Here is a 12,094-nt window from a genome sequence, read left to right as displayed (position 1 = left end):
CTCCTCAGTGCTCAAGGCTTGACAGAATGGGAAAGCGTAGGCATGTTAGGAGCCGCTTTATGGTAGGAAACGTGTTGTGAAGCTCGATTTCCCTTCGTTCCTCATCAGTGCAAGAGCAGATGTTCCCCACTACACAATCCCTGTTACCAAACACATGGAGCTACAAACTAGCCCCATGCCAAACACAAGATCACGCGGGGGATATACAACAGTTACCATCTACGGTAACCAGGAAAAATAATCCACAGTATTTTGTTTGGAGGGGGAAATAGCTGTGTATTGAAGTCATTATGTTTAATACATTGAATTCAAAATGCCACATAGCGGTGCCGTCAAAATTGATAACAACTTGTTTGATTTCCTATAGTGCGGTTATTTTGTTGTTGCTTTGGCGTGACAACGTCTTCTCGTCTTCTTGAGGAACGGGGTTTGATCTACATAAAAAGTAGTATAATTTTCATACTGTTATTTACACGTATTTTGGTGGCAAGGGCTTAGAAATAGTTTCTCGCTACTTGTAGCTAAATAACCGGAATACACAACTCTCTTTTCACTTCCACATAAAAATGAAAGAATGATGGAATCAACATGTAAATTTATTGAATTGTCTGTGTTCTTGCGAGTGCAATGTGCTTGCTGTATAGTATTCTTTGTTTTTGTGTAAAACTCGTCGTTTACTTCGAAAGCCCTATATCTATATTTGCGTGGGTGTTATAAGAACCATGCACATTAGGTTTTTTCGAGATGTGAAATGGAAAATAATATGAAAACGAAGAGCCAGAGGCATACAGAGAGATAGGCTGAAGTGTCTTATCTAGGGCCTACATGTGATGTAATAAGTAATAGCTAATATCATCAGGATATTGCAACTTTAACGTTATAACTTTTATACCTTCTTTGTAATTTCTGAAGAGCTTAAACCTAAGCTAGCACCTCCAAGTCCCACCACTACCGCCCCAACAACCACCACTCCGACAACCACTGTCGCGGCGACTGCGACCCCGACAGCCACCACGGCGAGTGCGCCAACGACCCGGCCAACGAGAAGACCAAAACTCAGGCTGACGAATTGGCCATCCTATGTTGAATCCACATCGAGGCCAGAAGTGACACAACCACCGTCTCGACAACCGTTCGGTGATACTTTCACCATGAGGTCGAGTTTCGTCACATTAATGCCTCTGTCGTACGTGGGCGGATGGCCGCAGGATTCCGGCTCCAACGAAGTGGTCCACCAGTCTCTCCAGACGGCTCAGAACCAGAGAGGTGACTATAACCATCAAAACATGATGATTTTATTAGTATTATTATCATCATTATTATCATTTAAAGGACAAGATCACCTCATAGACATGTGGGCTGAGTGAATGCAGCAATATTAGTAGAACACATCAGTGAGAGTTTGAGCAAAATCGGACAATCCGTCAAAATGTTATGAATTTTTGAAGTTTCTGCTCAGTCACGGCTGGATGAAAAGGCTACTATAGCTTGTGATGTCACAACGATATAAAGAAAGAATAAAGAACATTCAACATATTTCCATTTTTTTCCATATTTCCATATCTACATGACATTGCACATTATATAATCTTATAAATATTATATTATATTATATTATATTATATTATATTATATTATATTATATTATATTATATTATATCATATCATATTATATTATATCATATTATATCATATTACTTACATCATAAGATTATTATTATATAATTATGATATAATATTATATTTATCATATTTTTCTGCATTTCACTTGAAACATGTCAACTGCGTGTAATGTGTGATAAGTATGCAGTGGTGTGTACATATCGATAAAAGTTTCGGAGTGGACAACTCAAAAGTTTCTATGCTGATCGATGTAGAATTGTGTTGGAGGAACTACATGACCAGCAAATATTTTGAAATCCATATTTCACGTTCTCTCTTTCCCTATCTTGTCTATAACATACCAAACACTGGTTTGAACTGCTCAACAGGGCAGCAATATTAGGAAAAATAATGATGAAATGACATGAATGACATAGGTACAGAAGATTCATGGCATTCATCCATGACCTATACATGAATCTTATATCGATGTAGATTTTGATTCATCCAGGTAGTATGCTGAAAGCGTGTAAATCAAATCTGTTCGACTGGACTTGCTGGACTTACTTATTTTCATAAGTTTAGTCCAGTCGAACAGATTTAATTTACACGCTTTTATATCTACAATATGTTCCAAAATGTGTTTGGTTGTAAAACTTGCTAACATCAAAACACACAAAATGTTCCTGGAATCAGTGAACCTATTTTGAATGAGTAGAGAGTGATAAAATTACACAATCGTATACTTAGCACAGGCTCCAGTAATTTGCAGTGTCGAGGTGCGCATGAACACCAAAAACTGGTTATTAGTCGACTTCCTGATACGCGGACTGTCGAAAGGACAACATAACAGGTGTATATTTTCATGGTCTGCCAAAGTTTTGGTTCACCTGTATCTATGATAGCAGAAGTCTCGTTCCTTTCCTCCGGGTTGTAAACCTGTGTCCTCAGATAGAGACATTAATACCCTCAAAAGTTTCTCTCTTTTTTTTTTCTTTTTTTTTGGAAAGTATGACATAAGAAGTTCTGGAGAGCCATCAAATCTCACTATCATCAGGGACCGCAGTTTCATGAACAAGAAAGACAACTGGATGTTGTGTCTACATCTAAATTTGAATGAACAACGATGGAAAAAATAGCGCCAGTGTAACATTTTATACAATACTGGCACAATATTGACTTATTGCGTGCAGTTGTTGCTTGTTTGTTTGTTTGTTTTTTTTTGTTTGTTTGTTTGTTGATTTTATCTAATCGCCCGCAATCAGCCAACATGCTGTTTTTCAGAGAGGCCGTGAACAACGTGTTTGACATAAACAGAACAAATCAAAGATATAGAACGAAACAAAATCAATTCAAACATAGAGGTGATACAAATATAAAAAAGAACAAAACACTGCACTCTATTCACTACAAAACAAACGCTCTTTTGAGAAGTTCAATTGTAATACATGTATTATCAACACAACTCAAAGCTCACTGTTTACTCATCTGAACAGGTCAGAGAGGACAGGGTGGCTCTAGCGGTTCGTCGGGCAGCCAGAGCATCCGGCGGCCGGGACGACGGGGAAGTAAACGGAAGACGCTGTCGGAGAATGCTCTGGCAGCGGGACTGTCATCCAACGAGGTCGAAGTCCTGCTACAGAAAAGGCGACAACAGATTCGTCGTCGACATCGACAGAAGCAGGAGCAAGAGCAGAGGATGCAGCAGCGACAGGATGAAAGTACGGAGCAATACTACCAGCCCTACTCAGGACAGCAGTATCGCCAGCAGCCTCAGCCGAACTGGCGGATGCAGCGGCAATACGAGCGGGAGCAGGAGGAGTACGAGCGACAGCGACAGCAATACATGCAACAACAGGAGAACTACCAGCGACAACTACAGCAGTACATGCTACAACAGCAGCAACAGCAAAACCAACGGTACCTGCAACAACAACAGCACCACCACCAGCAGCAGCAGCAGCACCAAGCTCAGGGGTATCCTTATGGCAGAGTCCGGAGCGGGCAGCTGAACCCGCTCTACCAACGATCCATTGATAAAGCCGTAGCTGAGGGAACACTGCAATTATCAAGAGGTAAGGGACTTTAACGATAAACAGGAAAAATACCATCCCACCTTCTTCAAATTGACATAATAACACAAATTGACACAAATTGGCATAATATTGAACAGAGAGAACTGTTGAAATCTTTAAAATATGCTGAACAATGGGATTATCAAAATATGAATAAAAAGTCCTAAAACAAAATTACATCACCACAAGCTGCAGGTGACGTAGCGGTGATTTGAAAGAAAATCAAACAGTGTAAATATTAATTTTCTAGACGATTATCCGACTGTGCTGAAAACCATTTGCTATTCACTAACTTCCATTATAGCTGATTTTATTCAGAATAATATCATCATTGATATGGATGACTATTATTGTTTATTTAAAAAAAGAGTTAAGGCTATCACTTTTACCAGTACTGAGAAAGAATACAGAATACAGCGCGAAATGCCAGACGACTAAGGTTAACATGACTGCGGCCTTGAAATCATGTCGCATTTGATTTCAAAAGTGAAATCGAGCAAGAGAAGTGGACCCGTTGCGACGTCCCAATATTCCTTTGCGGAAATTGAGCTCAGCTATCTTGGCAGCTGATTGTTCGTATCGAAAGGAAAGTCTTCCTCTGCCCCGCACCAGCAAGATCTGTGATGAGTTTGAAAGTTGTTCCTCCCTCCTTTTTTTCCCTTCCCTTCCCCTCTCTGATATATATATATATTTTTTTTCTTTTCTCACTCCTGAGGGACAAAAATATGTCCTCGTGATTATGTTCGTGGTGAGCCCGCTACTTGGAATGCGGTTATGTTGTTTTCTCATAAGGAAATAAGAGCCTCGCAAGAAATATCATGAACAGGGGATGGGAATGGGGAGGTAGAGAACTGCGTGCAGACAGACTAACAGACAGACAGTCTGACGAATGGCAACAGACAGTGTAAAAGAAAAAAAGTAGAAGAAAAGGGAGGGGAGAGAGGGGGATATGGTGTACAGTGAGAGATAATAATATGAAGGAAGAAATAAAGCAAGAAAACACAAGAGGAAGGAATACTGGGGGCTTTTTAAAGGTTAGGGAACACAAAGTGGAGATGATCCATACATCATTTTGCAGCTGGCTCAGGTCCCACATGACCTTCCGAAATGCCAACGAACTCTAATCTCATCTTCTCTTTTCCCCCTTGTCAGAGCGCCAAATCGTCTTTTCTAGTGAAGTACCTATAACGCACCTCTACCACATAATGTATACCTGTTTCGGTGATCAATGTAAAACTATGACTTTCGAGGAAAAAAAAAAAAACTAGACAGAACGAGACTCTCATTATATGAAATCTGTGGTTCGAGTGCTGGAAGCAACGGTAATGCCCATACGCAAGGCGCTTATTAAGCATCATTGCATAATCCATCACGTGGGACTTAAAGAGGAAATCCAGGCCAATATAAGTTAGTCTAATAAGAAAGAGCAAAATATTATAAGTTCAACGGAAAATTTTCGACTGAAATCGGGTGAAAAACAGAAAAATAAGGAAGTTATGATATTTTGAAGTTTCGCTAATTTTTCAGGAAACAGTTCTTGAACGGTCGATATAAATGTGCAAATAGCAAAGTGAGCTTGTCATACCCTCACAACTTGCCATATAGTTTGTACATAAAGTTTTGAAATTTCCAGTTTTTCATTCAAATGCAATTATGCCCGAGGCTCAAATCCTGATATATCTAACTGATCACTATTCTGATTTATTCAATCAGGAATAACATCATGTTTTAAACTTCAGTGAGAGAAACATTGAATTTTCGTCATTTTTGTACACGATCAATGGAAAATTGTGAGGTTATGACATGGTCAGCTCACTCATTTGCATATTCATATCCACTGTAAAAGAGCTGTTTTGCAGAAATAAGCAACATTTTAAAATTTCATAACTTCCTTATTTTTCATCCGATTTTTAGCATTGAATATTCGTAAAATTTTACTCTTTTTTATCAGACTAACTTTTTTGGATTGGATTTTCCCTTCAAAGCAGAAATACTGGTCCCGTTGTTCCTTGATCATTATGCATTAAAGTCAAACAAACTAGAATTATGACCGTAATTTGATTTGCACGTTGAGTCAGCAGTCTTCACCAGGTGAAGCTGTACGGCATCCAACATTTTTTTTCCTTCCCCTTCTTCCGCCAAGGAGAAAAAGTTGTCTTTGAACGTTCATATTAAGTGCGGAGGAAGTTGAATTATGGAACAGACACGTTTTATGCTGCACAGTGCGAAGACCAGTCAATGGCAAGAATCCCCCATGGTGATATCAGATCGTGAGGGTGAAATCCACGGTAGCCGCGGGGGGGGGGGGGGGGGGGGGGTGTCTTGCATTAACAATAGGCAACGTAACAATACGACACATAACAGCAAGCTGTGCCATTAGCAGGCTTATACCTCCTCCATCTTTAAGCGACTTTCACGAACATTCTGAATAAGTAAAATCAAGCAAACAAAATGGTAGAACTTTTGTCGAAATTTCATGGCATATGAAAAGTGCGCATGTTTTGCACGAAAATAATGATGACGCTGGTCCCAATCAACTGAAAAGATGAGGAGATAATAACAATGAGGAGAAAATATCACAATCTCCCAATAAAGTCTCTTATCTACATACTTTGGCTCATATTTTCACTAAATCGTCTTTTAATCATCACTTCAAGAAGGCGAAATTATATCGTTCACATCAAATTATTATAGAGGTAAAATGATTCAACATTCATGTGCATGGGAATGGGGACAAAGGTTGTACAATTCATTGACAAAAAGGTGTGCAAAGGACGACAGCGCATCGTTATCTCATATGTACTTTTATGGGTACGACCAATGATTCTACCAATTAGTGAAAACACATGAAACTTGACATAGCTTTTTTCCTTATCTCTGATTGTGGCGGATCCAGGGGGCGCACCAGGCACGCCCCCGCTTTATTTTTTTTTTTGTTAAAAATAAAAGAAGTAAATGGAAAAAATGAAAGGGGACCATGCGCCCCCTCCCCTTTCCGGAATTCCTGGATCCGCCCCTGTTAATGATAGTCTTCATCCATTCAATTTTTGTTTGATTTTTGTCACTTATTCTATGTTATAAAGTCAACTCAAACATGAAGCGAATGTTCACATTCACAGTTTAGAGGGCGCGCTCGAAAGGGACCCACCCACTGACGATGAAGATGCGGTTCTTGGGTGGGGGCCAAAGCAGTCCCTAGAAGTCCCAGCTTAAGTCACAGCTGCAGCTGTTGATGAATTAAGCAAGACGTATATTTGGCATGGAGGCTATTTTAACAAAAAAAAAACTTAAACAGAATGTTAACTCACAAAATGTTCAGCAGTTGGCAAACTGACTTCTTTTCCCCCACTAGTGAGTTAGAACAGTAGACGGTGTCACATTTGATTGTCACAAACGTTGCCATAAAGTTTCCTACGCATGACGATGTATGTGAGCTCGTCTGTGTTCATCCTGTCTTTTTGGTTTTTCTTTTTCTTTTTAGGTCAATCAGTGGGGCTCGCAAAATCATCTAAGTCATCACATTATTTTGATATTTGCTATACTGAAGGAAGTCTTATAAAACGGGCACCAAGCACCATGCTGACTCATGCGTATAACCCATAATCATTTCTGACACTCTCTCGTGTTATGCCTATACCGCTACGAGACTTTTGAAAGTAGGGGAGTCTGTGGTATGAGACTTTGGACTCTCACCTAGGGGATCTCCTGTTCGAATCCTGCTCCGTGCATGGTACATTCCTTCGACAAAATGGTTCACCCATGAATTTCATGGAAATCCAAAGGTAAAAAAAAAAAAGAGTTGGCAATGCCTGTTTAGTAAACGCAGAGTTATCTTGGAGCATAATCATCATTAATGTGCTTTCGTATTTTCATTGTATTCCTTGAAAAAAGTGTTATGAATAATTGAAATTTTAACTAAAAAGGGAAATTGAAATAGAATATTCATATATATGCTACTGTGGATTAATGTCGCTAATTACAGGGAAGGATGTTCTAAAGTGACACGTTGAAGATCACGATGAGTACATCATGAACACCAAGCTATACAATGCAAATCTACTTTGGAAAGATGTATTTTCTGCCATGTCCCTTTATATCGTGCAGAAGGATCTGATTTCTTAACTTTTCCATTGTGGAGAAATAGTTTTATTCAAATTGGGCAAAAAACTGTATTTTTCAAATCTTTGCATGAAAAAGATATATCAGGTACATCAACGATTTGGTTTTTTGTTTATCGTCATTTTTATGAAGGATGGAGATGGATACATAGAAAGATAAGTAGATGATATAGACAGATATATGAATAGATGGACTGGAAGATAGACAGGGGGAGGAGGAGATAGGGGGATAGACCTATTCATCGATCGTTTATTCCTGCGTTGACTTTATGAGTTATTCTCCCCGTTACCATAGTCGTGGTATGTGCTCACTTAGCGAAATTGTGACGTGAAAGAAATGGTTCACACCTAGGAGAGCAAGGGGAAAAAATAACTGAACTTGAGTGCTTCGCCATCTAATAATCTCACACTATAACGGGGGAAATCCACTGAATAAAGCACCATTCCTCGAAAGGGTGTGACTAAGGGAACAATGAGAAAAAGGTTGTCACGTGACATGATGACATGATGAAACCACGTGACTGTGTAGAACATGTTTTTATGAACAACGCCTGTCACAAACAATGTTGTCGAGAAGGGTTCGTAGAAAGGTCTCTCAGGTCTGCTTACTCCCAACACCCCTCAAATGAACTGTTCTAACTCACCAGTGGGGGAAAAGAAGTCAGTAGAATTCCCCTTTAACGGTGTCACATCTAATTGTCACAAACTTTGCCATAAGGTTTCCTACGCATGGCGATGTATTTCCAGATTTTTTGTTCAAATGTAATTAGGCCCCAGTCTCATATCTTGATTAGAGTGATCAATATTTTGAAGTAATTTAGCCGGAATAACATTTTGTTATAGGCCCACATGCACTTTTATAGCAGAAGAAAAAAAACCGTTTGTTTTGTTGTTGCTTGTTTGTTTGTTTGTTTGTTTGTTTGTTTGTTTGTTTGTTTGTTTGTTTGTTTGTTTGAAGGAACTCTTATAAGATGGGCACCAATCACCAGGCTGACTCATGCGTATAACCCAAAACAAAAAAGTTATGAAATTGTTTGTTTGTTTGTTTGTTTGTTTGTTTTTGGTGGGAGTCAAATTTTAGTGGTTGTGCTTATAAAATCTTATTCTTTCTTTCCAGACTAACTTTAAACCGGTCAAGAATATAATAAGCCTTTACAGTCGTCATTTGGATAGGGTTTGTTACTATATGCAATATTTGCTGTATATAACGACAATAAAAACAATAACCAACAGCAGCTTGTTATGTCTAGAATATGAAAATCCCCCTGCATTTTTTCTGGAAGGTAACTGATGACTAATATCAATTCAAGGTACATGTACATGATATAACCACCTTGCGTTGCGGTATACTGTTTGTATAAACGTTATTTTTTTTTATATTCTGTTGCTTGGATACGGAATAGGGTTCATGTGATAAAATAGATTCAGCGGAAGACATGTGGGTTAGCCGAACTGTGATATCCTTTCAGTCTCAAGGTTAATGAGAAGAACTGATTGCAGTCAACGAGGACGATTTCTGAGCCTCTTTCCGTCAACTGAACTAAACTTTCGACCCCCTCGAATGAGAACGAAACCAGACAGTATTAGGCAGAGTTTCATTTTCAATGACTTTATACGTTTGATATACGTTTAATAATAAAAAAAATGATAATGATTATAATGAATGAATACAGGTACAGGAAATATGACTCGAGATGTGCAGCTCATCATAATTTCCAAGAGAGCTTCCTCGTGAGTCATACATAAACGAACAAAAGAACATTGATTGCCTGAAAATTGAGGTGTGATTAAAGCGAATGAGGCAAATTTGATAGAACAAATTATGAAACGTCGACATATCCTACCACAAATCAAATCAATTTCTTTCTGTGGAAAGAGAGGATTAACATTCGTTGAATTTCGTTCCAGTATGTTTTTACTGTGCCTTTAATTGTAGTGATTGTCTTGCAGCTAAGTCCTGAATGTAACCAGTTATAATACTAATATATTCTGCTTTACATCAACGGTGTGTTACAGTATATGATCAACGGTATCACAATTTCAACAGAAGACCAGGTAGAGTATGATATCTGACATAACAAGCTTCCATGTTGTTCAGAACTTGTCATCTTTGGTTCAGTTGCGTTTCTTCAGGTTCTCAAACCTTCCCGCTTGTTAAAAAAAAAAAAAAAAAAAATTATAGTGCGACCTGATTATTAGCATAGCATGTGCTTATGATATGAACTGCGGCGGCGTGAAATCCGCAGCATTTCGCCCCAAAGGTGTTCTCACGAGGTCATGATCCGTCAGCATACTCGAAGTACGTACCTGGCGAAATAGGGGCGCCCCCATGACCTTGACCATACGAGGGAGATAAGCTGTAAGGTCACAGAGAGATATGCGCAGCAGTCTATAGGGCCACCCCTGGCGACAGGTTGGCTTGATTCCAGCCGGTACCTGGCGTTCGAGCCCCAGCGCAGACAGACAACATGGCTTGGCCGATGAATTGTACAATTTCCTGTATTGATATCCGTCAGGGAGCTGTCTTAACTGATTCCATTGGAAAAACCTTGTCGCAGCTGCTGCTATAAGTTTCCTACGAAATGTCTCTTGCTTCTTTCATCTGATAAAACTTGTGTTTGTATGTTTGTGCGTGTGTCTGTGTGTCTGTCTGTCTGGCTGTCTGTCTGTTCTTGGGCGAGTCTTTGCCTTTTATCGCGATGGTAATCAATTTGATAAACAATTTTATTGCGCATACCCACCAACAGAGAACTGCTATATTCCTAATAATTCAGCACATATCAAAGTACATTCCCAAAACGAGAAGGTCATTGTCAATTGTGAATATAGATTTAGTTGACCGGCACATGAATAGCCCGTATAGATCTTGAAATAGCATTAAAATTACCTAAGAGCGCATGTCATAAGAGTTTGCAAACTTCGTAGGTCTTTTTATATCTGTTATTCACTAATTGCGCGGGGTGGAAAGATGGGACAGAGAAAAGAAGAAAAGATACTTTGTTTTATCTACGTAACATAAGAATACATTGGTGGTTGTTAAAAATGTATTTGATACTTACTTTAATTCACTGACTGACGCATTCACATGACTTTGCACCTTTCGGATTTTTTAGCAAGATTTCAAGAGATGCTGTTGTTTCGGCGTCAAGCATTGTTACATGCAATATCAAACATTGAAAAACTTCACAACAATACCCATTTCAATTTCAAACAAGTCTTCCTTCAAAGAAGTCATCTTGTGGCGGTTTCTTCATTACTCATCGTAAATTATAGATAGACACCCTACACTGAGTCTTTTCGCGACGAGTTTGGCATCAAACCTTGAGAATATCAGAGGCACTAGCATTCAAAGAAGGAAATTGCAATTTCTCAAGGATGCCAAGATAATCGTGAGCGATGCTGAGCTAAGACAGGGTTGAACAATTTCTGAAACATCGACGGAAAAAAAATAAAGATTCTTACTTGTGTGGAAGCTGTCAACCGTATTACTCTGTCATTTCCATCCGCAAGCTGTTTGTGCATATAGAAGTAATATTAGTGGCATTTTTAAAGAAATGGTCCTGACGTTCCCATACTTATATGATAGCAATATAGCATAGTCATGAAAAAGGTCATAATCTAAATGAACAATATATTCAACCATATTTCAAGCTATACCGCTCAACTAAACTCGCTATAAGTGACAATAAGTTCACGATTTGGCACGTTTTGAAGAAATGTAATTCATCCTTATACCCTCTAATATGAATACTAAAATTGCACTTGTCTCTTCTGAGACGTTAGATATTGTTCGGCATGTTTCCTGCTTTGTTGAGTAGAAAGAAAAACATGATCAAACGACAGAAACCGCACAAGATTAACACTCGTTCGTCTATGTATGTTTTACTCATGAGGTTTTTTTCTCTCTCTCTTCTTCTTCTTCTTCTTCTTCTTCTCTTCCTTTATTTCGTTCCTCTCCCTCTCTTTGTTTCTTTTTTCTTTCTTTGGGGTAGGTCGAGTGGCAAACAACCAGAGACAATCATCCCATGATCCTATGATCGGTATGCCGTTCGATCACGCCTACATGCCGCCCAACTCAGAGGAACAGTGACGCAGTATCATCGAGGGGTTCATGGATTGAATCAAAGAGATCAGAACAAGGAATAGGAAACAATAACAACCCAAAAGTGGGAGTGCAATTGAAGTCATGGCCATGGGTCGAGGGAATGATGAAATAGGTGGCCGTTTCGTTGCAGGGAAAAACTGATTAAGGAGATGAATGCTGACATCACGTATCATTTCTGGCCGTTTATCACTTAC

At 39.0% G+C, this 12,094-nt stretch overlaps 1 protein-coding gene across 1 annotated transcript in view; it reads left to right on the top strand.

Moving 5' to 3' along the window:
* The window catches only part of LOC139722821 (uncharacterized), a 28,288-nt gene extending 16,403 nt beyond the window's left edge, over positions 1-11,885 (top strand). The window contains exons 4-6 of the mRNA XM_071634116.1: positions 913-1,266; positions 3,099-3,677; positions 11,788-11,885. Coding sequence (XP_071490217.1) covers positions 913-1,266; positions 3,099-3,677; positions 11,788-11,885 — 1,031 coding nt within the window. The remainder of the gene's footprint in view (positions 1-912; positions 1,267-3,098; positions 3,678-11,787) is intronic.
* Positions 11,886-12,094: the final 209 nt, after the last annotated feature.

This window comes from Diadema antillarum, unplaced genomic scaffold, assembly GCF_040938485.1.
Source record: "Diadema antillarum isolate AM-2024a unplaced genomic scaffold, OU_Dant_1.0 scf00000172, whole genome shotgun sequence".
In the NCBI taxonomy this organism is placed as follows: domain Eukaryota; kingdom Metazoa; phylum Echinodermata; class Echinoidea; order Diadematoida; family Diadematidae; genus Diadema; species Diadema antillarum.
This window is presented reverse-complemented; position numbering and strand designations above follow the sequence as displayed.